Source organism: Pezoporus occidentalis, unplaced genomic scaffold (assembly GCF_034315485.1).
Source record: "Pezoporus occidentalis ecotype Australia unplaced genomic scaffold, CSIRO_AGI_Poc_V1 ctg480, whole genome shotgun sequence".
In the NCBI taxonomy this organism is placed as follows: Eukaryota; Metazoa; Chordata; class Aves; order Psittaciformes; family Psittacidae; genus Pezoporus; species Pezoporus occidentalis.
Genome location: NW_026915814.1, coordinates 30,557 through 50,531, shown reverse-complemented (window position 1 = coordinate 50,531; position 19,975 = coordinate 30,557). Strand labels below are relative to the sequence as shown.

At 54.2% G+C, this 19,975-nt stretch overlaps 2 protein-coding genes across 2 annotated transcripts; one reads left to right on the top strand and one right to left on the bottom strand.

Annotated features, from left to right (window-relative positions):
• Positions 1-956: 956 nt before the first annotated feature.
• Positions 957-11,060, bottom strand: LOC134172934 (kinesin-like protein KIF18B). The gene is made up of 10 exons (XM_062636560.1): positions 11,050-11,060; positions 10,769-10,893; positions 8,569-8,744; positions 8,188-8,298; positions 2,899-3,096; positions 2,535-2,711; positions 2,057-2,127; positions 1,825-1,938; positions 1,381-1,504; positions 957-1,113 (listed from the first exon to the last, which is right to left on the bottom strand). Exons 1-10 carry the CDS (start codon positions 11,058-11,060, stop codon positions 982-984), a joined length of 1,239 nt encoding a protein of 412 aa, XP_062492544.1. The 3' UTR covers positions 957-981.
• A 2,060-nt stretch (positions 11,061-13,120) lies between these two features.
• On the top strand, positions 13,121-15,783 carry LOC134172933 (acrosin-like). The gene is made up of 4 exons (XM_062636559.1): positions 13,121-13,467; positions 14,004-14,269; positions 14,658-14,806; positions 15,327-15,783. Exons 1-4 carry the CDS (start codon positions 13,205-13,207, stop codon positions 15,684-15,686), a joined length of 1,038 nt encoding a protein of 345 aa, XP_062492543.1. The 5' UTR covers positions 13,121-13,204; the 3' UTR covers positions 15,687-15,783.
• Positions 15,784-19,975: the final 4,192 nt, after the last annotated feature.

Genomic DNA, 19,975 nt, shown 5'->3' with positions numbered 1-19,975 from the left:
GGCCAAATCCCCTGCTCAAGTAGAGTCACCCAAAACATATATAAAACAAAAAGCGGGAGATGTGGAGGCAGTGTTCTCACAGGAGAATGGATAATTGGTACATAAACTCTGAATAATCCTGAAAGATACAGCAAAGCCATGAGAGGCCCAAGGAAGCCTAAACAAGCAAGATAAGAAGAAGCTGGAATTCACCAAGTTAATAAGAACTGTGGACTGTTGGCAAGCTTTTGAGGTCAATTTCTCACACTTGTGCTTAACCAATTTTATGTTAGTCACTAAGGGTCTTCAAGACATGTATCCAATCACAATATGCCAAATCACTGTATGTGCATTTAAGAAATACTATAAAAGGAGTTACGGATTTTTAAAAAATGGCTTTTGTCTGATCATATTGATCTCTCACTGAGAACATATATTTTCTGCGGCACGGAGTTAGGGGGGGAGGGGGGCACTGAGAACGGTCCCTGTCAGGCAGGAGGCATCGGGCTGCCACTAGGACCCCGTTGCGGGAGGCAGCGGGCTGGCGCTAGGATCCTGATACCGGAGCTGGCGGGGGGGGCGGCACTGGGACCGGTCCCTGCCAGGCAGGAGGCAGCGGGCGGGCACTAAAACCCGGTTGCGGAAGGCAGCGGATGGGCACTAGGACCCTGATACCGGCGCTATAGGGGGGCGGGCCCTGGGACCGGCTCCTGACAGGTAGGAGGCAGCGGGGGGCACTAGGACCCTGATGCGGGAGGCATCGGGCTGGCACTAGGACACCGTTGAGGGAGGCAGCGGGCGGGCACTAGGACCCTGATACCGGGGCTATGTAGCGCTGAGGGTGCTGGGGGGTTCTGTGGGTGCTGGGGTTTCTCTAGGTGCTAGGATGACTGGGTGCCCTGGAGCTGTTGTGGTTGCTGGCAGTGGTGGGGGTGGTATGGGTGCAGTGCATAGTATGGGTGCTGTGGGCTCCAAGAGGACACAGGGAGGGCAGGAGGACACTCACTGCTCTGTGTGGTGGCCGGACAGCCCCTGCAGAGGGCTGTTTCCTCCAAGCCTCGGCTGCTTCAGTCCCAGCCGCAGATCTGCCCGATGGGATGCTCCAGGGCTGCTGGTAGGCATTTCCTCTGGAGCCTGAAGCAATCACCCAAAATTCCTTACCCACCTAGCCCAGGGTTAGCCCACATGTGAGCTGAGTTTGGTCCCCAGAATGACTGAACCTGGGAAAGGAAGGGCTTTCACTAGCAAACCACAGCCCAGCACGTGCTGAGCCAGGACACGTGGACCCACTGAGCCTCTGCCGTCTGCCAGCAGGCTCAGAGTATCCCGTGAGAGCCCCAGGTTCTTCTGGGCCCTGCTCATCACCCCAAGCCCTCCTGTGCTGCCCATCCCTTCTCTCACCTTGCCCTCCGATTCCAACTGCATCTGAACAGGAAAACCAGCCTGCAGCTCCTGCTGCTCTCCATCATCCTCCCCCTCATCATCAAGGGACAAGCATGGCTTTGGCACAGCTTCCTCCAACCTACAGAAGCCAGAGAAGCAGGCACCGAGCCAGAGAAGATCCTCTGCTGAAGCACCATTTTGCATGAGAAGTCTTGGGATGGATCAAACACAAGATTGGGCCTTTGCAACCCAGCTTCCCTTGGGGCTTGTGTGCTCTGCTCCAGCAGGTTCAGAACTGAACCCAGCCGCAGTCGAGATGATGCTACACACCAGCAGCTCCTCTGCTTCCTGACAGGCACTAGGCTCTCACCAGCACTAAAACCCTGCAGGCTCCTTGACACAGGGGACACCAGGAGGTCACACACAAAAGCTCTGTTGCTCCTTTCACCCCAGCCTCATCTGGGCAGCTCCACTGGGCTCACGCTGGACGGAGCCTGTGGCCCTGCTGCCTGGTTCTGTGCCACTCGGGCACCATCCTCATAAGCACGAAGCTTTGCCTGCAGCTCTGCCACCTGCAAGGAGGGATCTTCTGTTGCTCAGATGGTTTTATGACCCCTGGAGCTCAGAGGTTTGCATCCCAAACAGACCACAGCTAAAGACAGAGCCCTGTCCTCCCCACCAGCATCTCCCCTTCCCTTTCAGCTGCTCACACATTTCCACATATCCACAGAGGTGGGAGTCAGAGCTGCACGTGCTGCTCTTCAGCTGCAGAGGCAGGGACGAGACAGAGGTTAAAGAAGCACTGGGGCAGCACATACCCTCTCCTGACACCGGAGCAGGGCAGCTCTTCAGCCTCCTCCAGGATGCAGGGTCCCCATGGAGCCCTGGGCTGGCTGCAGCAGACACAATCTGTTTTCAGGGACCTATTGCCACAGTCACAAGCCTTTTTAGGCTTGGGGCTGGGGAGCTTTAGCAGAAGTCTGGGCACACACTGTCTGCAGCTCCGTCAGCTGCTTTCTGCCCAGAGCAGCACCCCCAGGACTGGAAAACTCACGCTGGAGAAGGGAGGCTCCCACTCATCTACCCCAGCATGCAGCAGACTCCCTCCCATCCAGCAGCAGCTCCCAAACACACACAACAAACACATCACCCCCACCACATGAGCTCCTCACCGACAGCTTGATCTCCTTGGCTCTGCTGGCATACTTGAGCGTGTTGTAGGTGTCCTCATAGGCCAGCACAGAGGGGCTCACCGCCGCCACCATGACGCTGCGGCAGTTGCCACCCAGGCAGTCCTTCAGCAGGCGCGTCAGCTTGCTGTCCCGGTACGGGATGTGGCTTTTCTTGCCCTGGATCAAGAGAGCCAGGATCTGCTCAGCTTTTGGCCCCCGGGCACTCAGCTCCTACCCCTGAGTCACAAGGGGATGGCTGCGCTCACCCCACAGCACCAGCAGCACTGAAACTTGAGGACACCGCTCACATTCAGCCGGCCCAGGGAGCCAGAGCCCAGCAGGGCCATGTGGGAAACAGCATTACCTTTGCATCAGCCAAGGCGTTGATGACGTTGATGAGGGCCAGCAGCGAGCGGTTGATGTTGGCCCCCTCCCGCAGCCGCTCTCCCCTGCTGTTGGCAACCGACGCTCGCTCTGAGCCTGCCAGGTCCATCAGGCTCATCTTGGCCACCTTCAGACCCCGACTGAGGCTGCCAGTGCAGTCCTGCTGCTTCAAGTGGATCTGTGAGGACAGAGATGGGTGAGGCTGCAGCTCGACAAGGCACATGGGGTCGGTGGTTGGAGGAGGCTCAACAGCAGGGCAAGAGGGTGATGTTCGGAACAGGATGGCTGCCACAGAAAATACATGGACTCAGAGATCAATATGATCAGACAAAAGCCGTTTATTACAAAGCCTTAACCCCTTAAATACTATTTCTAACATGCACTTACAGGGATTTGGCATATTAAGATTGGATACATGTCTTGAAGACCCTTTGCAACTAGCATATAATTGGTTAAGCACAGGTGTGGGAACTTGACCTCGAAAGCTTGCCAACAGTCCACAGTTCTCATTACATCAGTGAATTCTAGCTTCTTCTTATCTTGCTTGCTTAAGCTTCCTTGGGCCTCTCACGGCCTTGCTGTATCTTTCAGGATTATTCAGAGTTTATGTACTAATTGTCCATTCTCCCGTGAGAACACTGCCTCCACATCTCCCCCTTTTTGTTTTATATATGTTTTGGGTGACTCTACTTGAGCAGGGGATTTGGCCTAGATCATATCTCCAACATATGCCAACTACAGGCTGCTGGGCCTGCCCCTTTTTTCTCCTGTATGGTTCTCTGACAACAGGGGAGGCCATCCCTCACATCAAGGTCTGGCATGGCATGTGTCCCCACCGCTCCACGCCTGCTGGGTTGCAGCCAACAGCGGAGCTAAAGGTTCTTCTTGGTGGCAAACACAGAGGCCAACCCAATCTTGCCCTTGACTGTGGTAGCAGGCATTTTGTCAGCCTCAGTCCTTGCACCTTGTTGTCAACACGGAGTTTCACCTGCTTCATCCAGTAACAAGTCGCTACTACAGCAAGGCACACACAAATTTACATTAGCAGAGTAACTATTACAGGGTGCAGCAGCCTGTTGAAGATGCTGATGGCAGCGAGGGACTAGCCAAAGAAATTTCTTAACAGTGGAATTCTCCCACCCTCTTAATTTGTTCCATCACCTGCTTTATAACACTACCATTGTATTAAAATCTTTCTATCTTTTGCCTTAGCATTTTCTAGCAACTACTGCAAATTTCCATACTCTAACATCTCTTTTACAAGTGACAAATCTATACAATACAAGGCGTAGTTTCTTATTAGCAACTAGCTAGTAAATACAGGTGGTTTTATACACAAAATCACAACCTCTAATAATAGCTACTTTACAAGCACACATATTCAGGATGTTACTTTTCAGTTGCCCCCAAGTGATGTTTTGCAGTCTTTTGTTTTTCTCTTCCTCTATCTCATTCTGCTTGGGGTATTCACGGTCAGCTCCTGTAGCTGAGGCATCAGGTTTTTCCATTCGTCTGTCCAGCTCATGGCAAGGCTTGACAAACTTTGCAGTCAGTTGCCATGGACCTGTAGTCATTAGGACACAAATATACCCCCTCCCCCAGGTTATCAGTTCTTGAGAAGTAGACAGGTTAAATGCAGCATCATTACTCTCTCCCCCCCCCCCTTTTTTTTTTTTTGCAAAACCTGTCCTGCTGGGCAGCAACTATAGCGGCCTGCCTGCTTCAGCAGCAACCATAAATACCTGCCAGCAACTGCACCTTTACGTTAACCCTTTCATGCCCAAAATGTTAAACAGCTACCCGTTGAAAGCTTTTACATGAACCCAGCAACAAGAAAAATACACAGAACACCGTCTGCCCTCAGCACACACACACACACACACGGGTATGGGATCCCACAAGCACACGCCACACAACTACAATATTTGAAGCACAAAATCCAGACAATCATTACTCCCACTACAGTCCCACGTACAGAACGTGGCACAAGGACCCTGTGGAGACTAACAGCAAACCAGCTCTGAGAAGCATCATTGCAGTGTGAGGTGGCAGGCTCAACCTTAGCGGGTGTCCCCGCAGAGGCTCTGCCTCCCGCACATCACATGAGGCTTGGGCTTTTATACTGACCAAAATGCACACTCATTCCAACACAGGTGGCCAGCCCGTGCTGGAAGAAGTGGCCAGCAATATCTATAAAGGTCTCCAAAGGTCGATAGAAACCTGGACGTACTTATATTTACCAACTTCTAGTACATGAGTATCACAGAGAAACTGTATGGGCTCCCCCTGTCAACTGCAAGAAAAAATCATAACATATACAGCTTGAGTGTAAGAGGATTTTAACGCATACGTGGTCACTGTTTGTCAGGCCTCCTTAACTATTTTGAGATCAAGAGCTTCCCACTCTTTAGCCCCCTGCTGTGTAGTAAACACAGGATATGCAGAAATGCCCATTGCAGAAAATTCCCCAGTAATGATCACATCTTTGGTTAACCATTGTTACAGCTGAGCGTCTCCAGGGCCAGTAAGTCTGAGCAGACCGACCCGGGAGACGAAGAGTCAGAGTCTGGAAGCAGAGCATATATATCTGGCTTGGATTCAGGGGATTCGGGGGCTGATCCTGAGCCGAACTCAGGGTCTCCGTTGCTCGCAGGTATGTCTTTCTTATCAGATGTCTCTTGTTCAGTATGTAGCCATCTGCAGACCTGGCTCCTCCGTAACTGAGTTAAAAATTTCCACTCTAGGGCATAGTGGGTTGGAGAGGCTCGCAGTTCCTTTAAATCTCCCGCTCGCGCAGGATCTCTATTTTCTACTGCGTGCTTCAAAATGCCACCGCAATCGATCCGGCACTGAGGCACCGCCCTCTTTCTTTCGGATTCCTCGACATTTATCATGCGTACACCTTCTAATATACTTTCTCTGTCCTTCCTAGAGTCCCTACTTTCGGAACTGGGGTGGTGGGGGAGCAGGGGGTTACACCTCCTCCGCGGCACCTTCTGATGAAGGAGGGGGAGAAAAGGAAGGGGGGGGGAAACCCTGTGCTCCCGCGAGTTGGGGGAAATGAGTTGTAATCTTCCCCCGGTTTCAACCGACCAGGGACGTCTGTTCCTAGTTTCTCCGTTGCTACCACGGCAGTTTTCTTTTCCGCCTTGTAACTTTTTGTACAGTTTATTACTCCTCTCCATGGTTTACCGAGTTTCTTTGCCGTTTTATCATCATTAAGCATTGAGTCAAATAGTTCTTCACCAAACTTTCGCCACTCACTCTCCTCAAAAACTCTATTAGGATCTACAGAAAAACCCTTAGCTTTCCCTACAGCCAGTAGACCTGCTAGCTGCTTTAGAGTCTCAGGCTCAATTCCCCGTTTTTATAAAAAGCACTGTAATAAGGCCAGGGCTACCTCTCGGTCCATTTTCATGGCCGGCCTTTTCCAGATCGTCTTCTTCTGGGTCGTCCTGTAACCTCGGTCTCCGGATCGGCCTCCCAACGCAGCAGTGTCTGGTTCACCCCAGCAGCGGACTCCTTTCGGTTAGTCCAAGCACCCGGGTCCGTCACACCACCACAGCAGCATTGCCCGCGCTCCCCGGCCGCTGCCACCGGCGGCGCTCACTCGCCGTTCCGGGTCCCTGTATTCCGGGTCCCCAGTGACCAGGGCCCTGTAGTCTGCGTCCCTGTTCAGGCGCCATTTGTAAGCGGCGAGGAGAAGCAGACAGGCCAACCCAATATGGGTGATAAGCAAACTTCTATCTTATTTGTGACGCAGTTCACATATATATAGGAGTGGTATTCAGCCACTCCTCCTTGGCACAACAGTATTGGTTAGCCCCACACAACTTCCTCCACATTCTCCTCCCATGTCCGGTTTCCGGTTACCTGTGGGGGCCCCCCCCCCGCCTTGCTCGCACAGTCCTCCAGGGCTCTATGGTCCTGCTCTTAGAGTCATTATGCAACAGGTGGCCAAGTGGATCGTGTGGGCTGTGAGGCAGAGAGGAGCCTGGCATGCCAAGAAGACAAGCCAAAAACTCAGTGATGACACAAGCAGCAAAACCATGAAAGGGATCCTGCAGGAAGTGACAGAGCCATAGAAAATAATCAGCATCTCCTATGCTTGGTGCACAAGCATGGCAGAGCTGGCTGGGTCCACAGAGGGCCAAACACCACCCAGAGCCCCAGCCCCAGTGCATTTTGTCAAACTCAAGACACCAATGGGGGGCTACAAGCCCCCAAAAGACAGTGGCTCTCTGTGCCCCCTTGCAGGCATCAGCCAGGGCTTTCAGTCCTGAGCCCAGATCCCAGCTGGTGTGGGCAAGGAGAGACACAGTCACCAAGACTCATCAGGCAGCATCGCTCCGTAACTTCATCTTCTGCATCCCTAAAGGTCTCCCTGGAGAATGCAAATGCTTTCTCCACAGCCTTAAAACACACTCAGCCCCCTAGGAACAACACCTGCATGGACTGGAGGTGCCATGGGACTGCTGGAGCCCATTAACAGGTCCTGCATCCTCACCAGACTGTGGCTTGCCTGCCAGGAGGCAAAGCTGGCAGCGGGAAGGGCACATTCCCAGCACAGCGAATGGATTCACAGCAGGCAGGAATCCAGCACCCACCAACAAACCCAGCTGGGATGCCGCCTGGAAAAGCATCCAGACACCTGGACTTCCCCCTGCAAGCAGCCATGGATGAGACACCAGGTTCAGACTGAAACTGCAGTCAGAGCCCTCCGTCTCCTCACGCAGCCATGGCTTCCCTGCTCATTCAGGAGAGGGCCTGGCTGCAATTGAAATCACCTGGCAGGTGTGCATAGGAGAGCACCACCAAACTGGGGAGCCCATTTACAGAGCCCCTGCGGGAGTGTAATTCCCAGCTCAGCGCCAGGGAAGACACGATGAAGGAGACAGCCGGCTCAAGGCATGAGCACAAACCAGCCCCTTTGCTCTGGGACACGTTTTAGGTACAGCTGCCACACGTCGAGTCAACAAGAGTCAAAAGCACACAGTGAAGTTTCAGCCCCAAGGGGCAGAGCACCAAGCTGAGAGCATGGAGCTGGCCGGGAGGTGTGGCCACCAGCGTGACCGGTACATCCCGTCCTGCAGCAGCATGGCCAGGGCCCTGTTCAGCCCCATACCTCTCTTTGCAGGGCTGCAACCGCTCTGCTTTACCCCGTGGCACATGAGGAGCAGTGGCAGGAACCCCAGTCCTGGTATGGCCTTGCTTCCTCATCTCTTTTTAAGCACAAACCCCCAGTGACACTGCATCCACCAGCCCTCACCTGAAAGATGGCATGCAAGCGGGAGGAGACAGCACTGGCATCAGTGGGATGCTGCGTCCGGTTTCTGTTGCCATTGGCCAACATCTCCATGAGCCGCTCTGCTGATGCAGGCTGGGACAGAACAGGGAGAGGGATGATACCAGTGTCCCCCACCTGCAGGCACAGACACAACCCAACACAGAGCACCCACAGCTCTGGCATCCTGCAGCATCGTGGGCCTCGTTTCAGCTCAGGCTCATGTTTGCTGCCAGCCACGAGCTGTGCAGGTGGCACCCCCCTATCTTCAGACACCCCCTATCTCCAGGACACATCTGCTTTCAGAACTGGTGGAGATGCAGCATTGCCCATTCTTACACCTGGTGTGCCCATTTTAATGCCTACCTGGTGGAAGGAGAGGCCCTGAACCACAGCTCTTCGCTCAGGATCCTCCCGAGTAGCTAGAGGTCCCTTGGACTCCAGCAGGTCATAGATCTGCTCATTGTACACCTGAAGCAGGGAACTCAATGTAAGGCTGAGGTTAGGTTCCCCAGTGGTGAGCAGGGAGAGGAGGTTTGGACCTAAGGGTCACACACGACCTTGTGTCCCGCTCCCAACACCACCTGCAGGATGTCACTACACCCAGAGCAGCTGATGGTGCTCTAGCTGACAGCTCAGGAAGGCTTTCAAAGCAACTCACTTTGCCACAGCTCCTCTAAAGCCTTTCCAGCCAGGAACCCTTCCGCAGAAAATATATGGACTCAGTCAGAGATCAATCTGATCAGACCAAAGCCGTTTATTGCAAAGCCTTAACTCCTTATATACTGTTGCTTACATGCACTTACAGGGATTTGGCATATTATGATTGGATACATGTCTTGAACACCCTTAGTGACTAACAACCAATTGGTTAAGCACAGGTGTGAGAACTTGACCTCGAAAGCTTGCCAGCAGTCCACAGTTCTCATAACTCAGTGAATTCCAGCTTCTTCTTATCTTGCTTGCTTAAGCTTCCTTGGGCTTCTCATGGCCTTGCTGTATCTTTTGGGATTAGTCAGAGTTCATGCACCAAATATCCATTCTCCTGGGAGAACACTGTCTCCACAAGAGGCTGTGCTTGTGTCTGCACAGAACGAGGGCTCCGACGGATCCCCACACGATGAACCTGTCTGTTTATACAAGTGACGGCTGCCAATGAAGATTGATGCCAATTCACCACCAGTTTGAAGTTAACCCGTGGGAACCGTGCCCAGTTAACCGGGCTCTTCTTGGAGAATCAGTCAACAGAGAGCGTATCCTTGCGGGAGCAACCGGGCTTTCCAGCCACTGGGAGCAGTCTGGGAACATTTAAGCCTGGAAAGGGAACCACTGGACACCAGAGCTGCTTTGAGACATTGATTCTGTGAGGCACGGCTCACTACAGAACAGAACGGCTGTTGGTTTTTATTGTTGGCTCAAGAGCATGGGTGTGAAGGTTTTGCTGGTATGTGCTGCACGAATTTACCAGATCACCCATCAAAGCATTCCGGACTTAATACCAAGGACAGCACACCTTCAGGAAGAATAGGGACTGAACTGGATGAACAAAGTGTTTTCTGGCTTGAGCATTACAGAATGGCTTCACTTTATCTTAATCATTTTGCTAATCTTTTTGGGTATTCTAATCTGTGTGCCTTGTGTGCTACAACAGTTAATGGAGAATATAGAAACTTTGGCAAAAGTAGATCATAAATCTATGAAAGCTGTCTTTTAGTAAAACAAAAAGGGGGAGATGTGGGTGACTGATAGAAATAGTTAACGAAATGGATCCAGGCATTATTGCCCTGCTCGGGCCTAAGCCTTGGGAAGGGTGAAGAAAACACCAGGGGTTAATGCCCTGCTCGGGCCTCAGCCTTGAGAACTGTAAAGAGAACAATGAAGGGTAAACATGGGTTTGCAAAACAAAGCAGGCAGTTTGCAAGATACTGCAGGATGTGCATCTCAAAGGCAGACCAAAGAGTGTGAATATTTGTAACCCTCAGTAGTGTTGCTAGATCAGGATGATAAGGGAGTCAAAGAGTGGAAAGTTACTGCTTAGCACTTAGGAGACTATGAAAGGGACGCGAGAGGTGAAATAAAGGTCTTCAGATTTCACCAGAGCTGGACTCCATCTTTGATAGGCCACAGGGAACCCCATCCCTTGGGACCCCATCTTCTGGTGACCCCATCCCTTGGGGACCCTATCCCTTTGGACCCCATCTTTGGGTACCCCCATCCCTTGGGGACCCCATCACTTGGGACCCCATCCCTTGGGGACCCTATCCCTTTGGACCCCATCTTTGGGTACCCCCATCCTTGGGGACCCCATCACTTGGGACCTCATCCCTTGTGAACCCCATGGTTTGGAACCCCATCCCTTGGGACCACATCCCCTGGGGACCCTATCGCTTAGGACCTCAGTCCTTGGGACCCCATCACTTTGGAACACATCGTTGGGTACCCCATCCCTCGGAGACCCCATCCCTTAGGACCCCATCTCTTGCTTAACCGTAAACTGCATTTGGGCCCACCCCTTTGGCTCCCCCATTGCCACCCCCCCCCCAATCTTTGGTGTGCTCCCCCCTACCCATGGCCAGCCCCTCCGCGGTGGCAAGGCGCAGGATGGCGTCATCGCTCACGGGGCACTCAGGGGTCTCCAGCTCCTCCAGCTTCACATGGATCTGTGCTCCCGAGGTGCAGCATTCCCAGCGCCTACCCAGTACGCCAGTGCATCCCCCGCCCTGCACAGCACCATGGCGGCCTCATAGGCTTCCACTTGAGAGCACCCTAAAGAGGAGGCAGGGGGAAGAGGGGACTTATGGGGGGGTACCAGCAATGAGACACCACCCTCCGCCATGGGACACTCACTTGTCCTCCATAGCAGCTGAGGATGCCCATCAGGATTGGGGTCAGGAGCCAGGAGCGCTTAAGGAGGAGGAGGAGATCCCATAGGATCCTGATGGGATCCATCCCAAAAAGATCTGGGGGGGAAGAAAGGGGGGTCATGGAAGGGTTATGGAGAGGATGAGGGTGAAGGTGGATGGGAGGCACAAAGGGATGGGGAGGAGCGGGGGGGGGGGGGGGGGTGGGGGGGGTGATTCCAAATGGGGTAATTCTGAAGGGGAATGGAAGAGCATGGTAGTACCCCAAAGATGAATGGGGGTACACGAAGGAGCAGGAAAACACATGGGGGGCACCCAAAGATGGATGGGGGGCACCCAAAGGGGAATGGAAGCAGATGGGGGAGCACCCAAAAGCTCAAACAGGCACACAGGAGCCCCCCAAAAGGACCAGGAAGGTGTCCAAGGGACCACAAGAATGAGGGATGCAAGGGGCAGAAGCAGCATCCCCATGGAGCAAGTTCCCTGGTGAGGATTTATCCCACATTGATCCCAAAACCGCCACTTTTTTCCCCTGGAAAGCACCCAAAATCCTGGGTTTTGGGGCGAAAGGAGCGGTGAAGGGGTTGTCCTTAAATCGCAGAGCCTGGAAATGGGATCCGGCAGCAGGAGCCTCTGTGCAGGTGTGGATCCAAGGACACGGTTGCTGCCCCAGAAGCAGCTTCCCAGCCTCTGCTTTGGGCCAAAAAGAGGTGGAATGGGGCCCAGGTTGTTGTTAAAAGCCAGCTTTGGAGGGGAGTAGGAGTTCAAATGGTGCCAAATCCATGGAATTCGGGGGGCATGGGGGGGGGGGGGTGTTTGGGGAAAAGAAGGGATTGGAAAGGGATTGGGGCAGAAGGAATGGGGTTTGTGGGGTGTTCCTGGAAGCGGGCATGGTTGGATGTGGCTTGGAGCGTCCTGCTCTATAGAAGGTGTCCCTGCCCATGGCAGGGATTGGAGCTGGATGAGCTTTAAGATGCCTTCAACCTAACCCATTCCATGACTCTGTGATTCCATGAATCCCTGATCCCTCACCTCTGTGCTGCAGTGTGGATGTTCTCTGGTGTATGGATCTTAGGAAGGAGCTAGTGGCACAAGGGAGCTCCAGAGCATCCCACAAGCAGAGCATCCCATAGGGATTCAGAGAATCCAACAGGGCTCCAGAGCATCCCACAGAGCTCCAGAGCGTCCCATAGGGATTCAGAGCATCCCGCAAGCAGAGTATCCAATAGGGGTTCAGAGCATCCCACAGGGATTCACAGCATCCCACAAGCAGAGCACCCCACAGGGCTCCAGAGCATTCCACAGAGCTCCAGAGCATCCCATAAGGATTCAGATCACCCCAAGCCCATCAGAACCACCCCCATGTCCCCCTCACTGAACCCCGCATTGGACCCCCCCCCCGCCATGGAACCTGCCCCATGGAACCTGCGTCTCTATGACATCAGCGCCAGCACCAAGGGACCTGCATCCAGCACCCATATCCCTGGGGCAGTTGCGCTTTGGGCACAGTGGTGGTTGCAGCTCCTTGGTAGCAGCTCCTTGGTTGCAGCTCCTTGGTTGCAGCTACTTGGTAGCAGCTACTTGGTTGCAGCTCCTTGGTGGCAGCTCCTTAGTAGCAGCTCTTTCGTTGCAGCTCCTTGTTGCAGCTCCTTGGTGGCAGCTCCTTGGTAGCAGCTCCTTGGTTGCAGCTCCTTGGTGGCAGCTACTTGGTTGCAGCTCCTTGGTTGCAGCTCCTTGGTTGCAGCTCCTTGGTGGCAGCTCCTTGGTTGCAGCTCCTTGGTTGCAGCTCCTTGGTAGCAGCTCCTTGGTAGCAGCTCCTTGGTAGCAGCTCCTTGGTTGCAGCTCCTTGGTGGCAGCTCCTTGGTGTCACCCTTAGCAGCAATGGCAGCAAGGGCTTTGCTCCGTGTCCTCATCCTGCTGGCGTTGGCCTGGCTGGTGCATGGCTCCTGGGACAGCTGTGGGTGAGTAGCACCAGGCTCTGGGGCTCCTGGTATTCCATAGGGAGATACTGCTGCTCCCAACCATGGTCACACCAATGGGGTGGTGGGATTGGGGAGCACCACTTCCTTGCCATCACCCCATGCAGTGGCACAGCGCAGCTATGGGGCACCCCATAGGGTCTCTTCTCCCTGCAGCACCCTATGGGGTGGGACGATGCTCGCCCTTCATCCCTAACCATCAAATGTTGGGCTTCTGCTTCCAGAGGGACCTGCGGTACCCGTCCCATGGCTGATTACTATGGCATGTCGCGCATCGTCGGAGGCGTGGATGCGCAGCAGGGCGCCTGGCCATGGATGGTCAGCATCCAGGTCCCCACAGCCAGCGGCTCTTCACACATCTGCGGGGGGTCTCTCATCACCCCCCAGTGGGTCCTCACGGCCGCTCACTGCTTCGTCGGGCAAAAGTAAGGGGGAGAAGGGATTCCAGCCATAGGGAATAACCAAGGAGCAGCTCCCATCCCGTCCCCTTCCCCATCCTGGATGCACTGGGAAGAGCGCTCGGGAGAAGGCTGCTTCCAACTTGACAGCCCTTGAGCCTGAGGCACGCTGGGGCAGTGCTTTCCTTTGGGAAGCAGCAGGAATGTTGCTCCTTCCCACCCCTCTTCTCCATAGAATGGAATGGAATGGCATGGAATGAGACGGAATGGAATGGGATGGAATGGAATGGATCATGGAATGGGCTGGGTTGGAAAGGAGCTTGGGATCATCCACTTCCAAGCCCTTGCCATGGGCAGGGATGCCTTCCATAGAGCAGCTTGCTCCAAGCTGGCCTTGAGCACTGCCAGGGATGGAGCATTCAAACCTTCTCCAATCCATCCCATCCCAGTACCCCATTGCCCTCATAGGAAATTCCTTCCCTATCTCCACCCTGCAATTCCCAGTGGGAACCCATCACCCCTTGTCCTATGGCTCTAATCCCTGCTCTTCCACTCCCTCCCAGCTTCACCACGGATTGGTTCGTGATGGTCGGAGTCACAGACCTGGCTTGGGCCAATTCCGAGACCCAGAAGCGTGGGATCCGGCACGTCGTGGTCCATGAATATTACACCGGCATCTCTGGTGGCTTTGACATCGCCTTGCTGGAGCTGGACCAGCCGGTGCAGTGCGGGTACCACGTGCAGCTCGCTTGCCTGCCCGATGCGACGCTCAGGCAATCCCAGCTCTCCGAGTGCTTCGTCAGCGGATGGGGCGCGAGGGAGGCCAGAAGTGAGTGCCCGACGGCTCCATTGGCCTTGGAATGACGGGTCATGGATTCATGGAATGGGATGGAAGGGAGGGTAAAGCTCATCCAGGTCTATTGGAGGTTGCTCCGACTGGGGATGGAGCATGCCAGCCTTCTCCATCCAGCCCATCCCAGTGTCCCACCGTTTCCTTCTCTCCAACCTGAGCATCCCTGCTTCAGTTGGAACCCATCACCCCTTGCCCCATCGCTGAAGGTCCCTCCATGTCCTCCTTACGTTGAGGATGCAGAGCAAAGGGGAGGCAGCCCAGGCCATAGGGCGCTGTTGATGGCTTCCGTTGAGCTTCTTATCCCCCAATACCCCCAAATCCATCCTTTGTCCCCCTAATCCTGACCCCCTTTGTTTCCCCACAGCAGGGGCATCGTCCCCATCAGCCCTGCAGGAGGCCAAGGTCCGCCTCATCGATGTCAAGCTCTGCAATAGCAGCCAATGGTACCGAGGGGCCATCAAGAGCCACAACCTCTGTGCTGGGTACCCGCAGGGTGGCATCGACACCTGCCAGGTAGGGATGTGCCACTGGGGCTCCCTTCTCCTCTCCCATCTGCAGGGCCTTGCTCTGCATCCCCATTTATCCCAGCTTCAGAAGAGCATCATCCCTACGCAGGGACCATAGAGCTTGGAGCCTTAACAGCATTGAGATTCCACCACTAAACCATGTCATGAGCATGGATTCATGGAATGGCTTAGGTTGGGAAGGAGCTTAAAGCATCCAGTTCTAAGCAAGGAGCAGGGACGCCTTCCATTAGACCAGATTGCCCCAAGCCCCATCCATCCTTCTCCATCCTACCCATGCCAGTGTCCCACCACCCTCATAGGGAACAACTTCTCCTTATCTCCAACCCAAACTCCCCTGTTCCAGTTGGATGCCATCAGCCCTCGTCCTATGGCTCCAATCCATGCTGAAGGTCCCTCTCCACACCCAAATGATGGAGAACCCTTCCATCCCCATAGGCTGACAGTGGTGGTCCCCTCCGGCATTGCCATGGCGACCCATCCCCATCCCCGCTCCTTCTCCTCCATAGGGTGACAGCGGCGGTCCCCTCATGTGCCGGGACAAGCGAGCCAACTTCTACTGGGTTGTGGGGCTGACGAGCTGGGGCCGCGGCTGCGCCAGGGCCAAGAAACCGGGGGTCTACACCTCGACGCAGCACTTCCATGAGTGGATCCTCTACCAGCTGAGGACGTTCCGCTCCGCGGCCGCCTCCGCGACGCCCCCGACATGGAGCCACCAGCACGTCTCCCATACCCCCGTCCGGGAGACAATGCCTGCACCCACGGCCTCGAGCATCAGTGGCTTCTGCTACTTCCCTGTTCGGGTGCTGTTGGAATTCATCACTCGGGTGCAGGACTTGCTGCAGGCTCTAAGGGGGGAGAAGACTTGAGGAGCGGCATCGCTTGCAGGTGGCTTGACCTTCAGTAAAGTTGCCTTATTTTCCCATAGAGAGGATGCTTTGCATGCCCACCTCTTTTTCTGGTCCATGGGGACGGGTGGGGATGAGGGACAGAGGGCAGGGAACAGTGGGAAGCGGGAGCTGGGAATCAGGGAATCAACCAGGTTGGGAAAGACCTTCAGGAGCATCAAGTCCAATCATTGCCCCACCATTAAAACATGGCATGAAGAGGGAGGGGGAACAGCTTCCATTAGACCAGGTTGCTCCAAGCCCCATCCATCCTTCTCCATCTAGCCCATCCCAGGGTCCCAGCACCCTCACTTCCCGCTTCCAGGCTTGAGATCTTCCTTTAGGACCTCACAAGCTCCAAGGCAGTATCCATCCCAGCACCAAGCACCCATCCCAGCTCCCAACACCCATCCCAGCACCCTTTGGACCTCTCCCAAATCCCAGCATTGGGGTCCCCAGTGCCTGGAGCAGGGACTGGGGCCAGGGCTCACCCTTGTCTGTGTCACTGGGTCCCCATTCACCCCTCATCCCCTTAAGATCCCATGAAGATCCTATTAAGATCCCATTAAGATCCCATTAGGAACCCATTAAAACCCCATTAGGATCCCATTAGGATCCCATTAAAACCCCATTAGGATCCTATTAGGACCCCATTAATATCCCAAGAGTATCCCTTTAGGACCCCTTTAATATCCCATTAGGAACCTGTTAATATCCCATTAGGACCCCATTAAAATCCTTTAAGACCCCATTAAGATCCATTAAGACCCCATTAAGATCCCTTGAGGATCCCATTAGGACCCCTTAATATCCATTAATATCCCTTTAGGACCCAGCAGCCATTATGGGAGCTCTTATGGGTGGGCCTCACAAACCCACACTCCCATCCTTGCCCCCCCACATCCTTGCCACCCACCCAAATTCTCCTCTTTATGGCAAAATCACCTTTAGGACAGATACAAAAATAAGCCCCGGGGGGGTGTGGGGTGTGTTAGTGCCCGCCCGCTTCCCCTCGCCCCAGGGTCCTATTGCCCTCCCACTGCCTCCAGCACCAGGGTCGCAGTGCCCCTGAGGCAATCCCCCTAAGGGCACTGAGGTCGGCCAAGGTGTTGGGGCTGACCAAGGCGTTGAGGTTGGACAGGTCTTTCAAGTTGACCAAGGCATTAAGGATGGCCAAGGCATTCAGGTTGGTCAAGGCACTGAGGTAGGCCAAGGCACTGAGGTTGACCAAGGTGTTGAGGTTGACCAAAGCGTTCAGGTTGTCCAGGGCATTGAGGCTGACCAAGGTGTTGAGGTTGGCCAAGGCATTGAGGTTCATCAAGGCGTTATGGTTGACCAAAGCGCTGAGGTTGCCAGAGGCATTGAGGTTGCCAGAGGCATTGAGGTTGCCAGAGGCACTGAGGGTGGCCAAGGTGTTGAGGATGGACGAAAGCATTGAGGTCAGCCAAAGCGTTGAGCTTGGCCAGGGCGTTGAGGTTGACCAAGGTGTTGAGACTGGCCAAGGCCAATCTCAACTGCTGAGGTGAGTAGCTCAAAAGAGGATGCCTTGAACACCGGAGAAGGGAGATCAGCGTCCAGAGGCCTCAACTCAGAGCGGCAAAAGCCACTAAGGGAACCTCAAGTCCGACAGGACCTGCCAAGGAGCCAGCAGCTCAGCTGATGCGATCAGGTGACTCACAGGGGGAGGAGAAAAGAGGAGCGGCACCAGCCCTGAGTGGGTGCACAGGTGACCAGGAGCGCAATGAACACAGCGGGAAAACAGAGTGGGTCGAGGCAGAGCAGGCGAGCAGGATGGTGAGCACTCGTCGTATGACCAGGGCCCGGACCGGGAGCTCTGCTCTGCCTGCCCCGGTGGCGGCCAGCATAGGCACCCAGACAGAGCCGATGGCAGGGGAGGCTGCAGTGCAGAGCTCAGAGTGTAGAGAGCGCCTGCAGTGGTCTTGTGAGGGAATGGCACACAATGGGCAGGGCTGCACTCGGTGCTCCGTGGTCAAGGCCCTTCTGCAGCAGGTGGCTGAGCTGAGGGATGCCTTCAATAGGCTGCAAGATGTCAGGGAAGCTGCGAGGAAGCAGGAATGCTTGCTCCCGGCCCAAACTGTGCAGGGGCCTCAAGCGTCCCCTCTAGTTCATGGAGGAAAGAAGGAAGCCGTTAACCCGGGAAGCTGGGAATTAGTGACAAAAAAAAACGACAAAAATAAGAAGAGGACAACTAAAAGCAAGGGGCTTCCTCCTAAATCTGTTGTCCCCATGCAGAACCACTTTGCTGTCCTGCAGGGCGGTAATGAGGAAACGCACTCAAGCCAGAAACAGCCGGCTTATGCACTGGTAAAGAAGATCTCTACTGGTGCTGCCAGGAAAAAGTGGCAGGTGTAACAGTAGGGGACTCTACTTTGAAAGGGACAGAAGCACTCGTCCGTTGGCCTGACCCCGTCTCAAGGGAGGTGTGTTGCCTACCGGGGGCACGGATCAGGGATGTGGCAGAGAGGCTGCCTGCTCTAGTAAGTCCCACGGACTATTACCCACTCCTGGTGATACATGTGGGTGCTAGGGATATAGACAGTAGTAGCCTAACATAAAGAAGGACTACAGAGCCCTGGGAGAGGTGGTTAGGGCATAAAGAAGGACTCTGGGAGAGGTGGTTAGGGGCTCTGGAGCTCAGGCGCTCTTTTCGTCCATTCTCCAGGATACAGGGGAGGACCTGAAAAAAAGCTAGGAGGATTAGCCAGGTTAATAAATGGTTAAAAGGGTGGTGTTATAGTCAGGGGTTTGGGTGCCTTGAACACGGGACCCAAGTGTGCAGGCCAGGTCTAGTGGGGGCTGGTGGAGCTGGTCTGATAAAGAAGGGAAAGAGCAGTTTTGGTAGGAGGCTTGCCAGGCTGGTCAAGGAGGCTTTAAACTAGTTGTGTTGGGGGAGGAGGGCATCAGGTTACAGGCTACTTAGAAAAGACAGGCCTGGCAGGCGGGGAGGTGCAGTTGCCCTTTATCTTAGGGATAGGCTGGAGAGTATGGAACTCTGTCTGGGGACAGGTGAGCAGTTAACAGAGAGTTTGGGGGTCAGGGTTAAAGGGAATATAGCTATGGGAGACATTACTGTGGAGATCTGTTACAGACCACCTGATCAAGGAGAACCTGTGGATGAAGCACTCTATAGGCAGATAGGAAAAGCCTCACGCTCACAGGCCCTTGTTCTCATGGGTGACTTCAAACACCCTGACATCTGTTGGAAGCATGGTACATCCCGCCACAAGCAAACCAGCAGGTTCCTCGATTGTGTGGAAGAGAACTTCCTTCTGCAAGTAATAGAGGAGCCAACAAGGAGAGGTGCCATGCTTGACCTCGTGCTCACCAACAGGGAAGGGCTCGTTGGAAATGTGACGCTCCAGGGCAGCCTTGGATGCAGCGATCATGAGATGGTCAAATTTGAGATCCTCAGGACAGTGAGAAGGGCGTGCAGCAAGCTCACTGCCCTGGACTTCAAAAGAGCAGACTTTGGCCCCTTCAGGAACCTGCTTAGTAAGGTTCCATGGGATATAGCCCTAGAGGGCAGGGGGGCCTAAGACTCTTGGTTGATGTTCAAGGATCACCAGCTGCAAGCTCAGGAGTGTTGCATTCCAACTAGAAGGAAGTGCAGCAGGAGGGCCAGGAGACCTCCTTGGATGGATGAGGAGCTCCTGAGGAAAATTCAATTGAAAAAAGAGGCTTATAAAAGGAGGAAGCAAGGACAGGCGGCCTGCGAAGGGTACAGGGATGTTGTCTGGGAAGCTAGGGACCAGGTTAGGAAAGCTAAGGCTCAGTTAGAATTAAACTTGGCTAGGGATGTTAAAGATAACAGGAAGGGATTCTACAGGTGCATAGCAAATAAAAAACAGACAAGGGAGAACGTAGGCCCCCTCAGGAAGCTCTCGGCAGAACTGGCTACACAGGATTTGGAGAAGCCTGAAGTTCTGAATGACTTCTTTGCCTCTGCCTTCACTGGCAAAGGCTCAGACCAAACCACCCAAGTCTTGCAAGGCAGATGCAGGGACTGTGAGAATGAAGACCTAGGGGCCACTGTAGGAGAGGACCTGGTTCGGGACCACCTTAAAAATCTGAATGTGCTCAAGTCCATGGGTCCTGATGAGATCCATCCACGGGTCCTGAAGGAGCTGGTGAATGAAGTTGCTAAGCCACTGGCCACCATATTTGAGAAATCATGGCACTCAGGTGAAGTTCCCGACAACTGGAAAAAGGGAAATATAACCCCCATTTTCAAGAAGGGGAAAATGGATCAC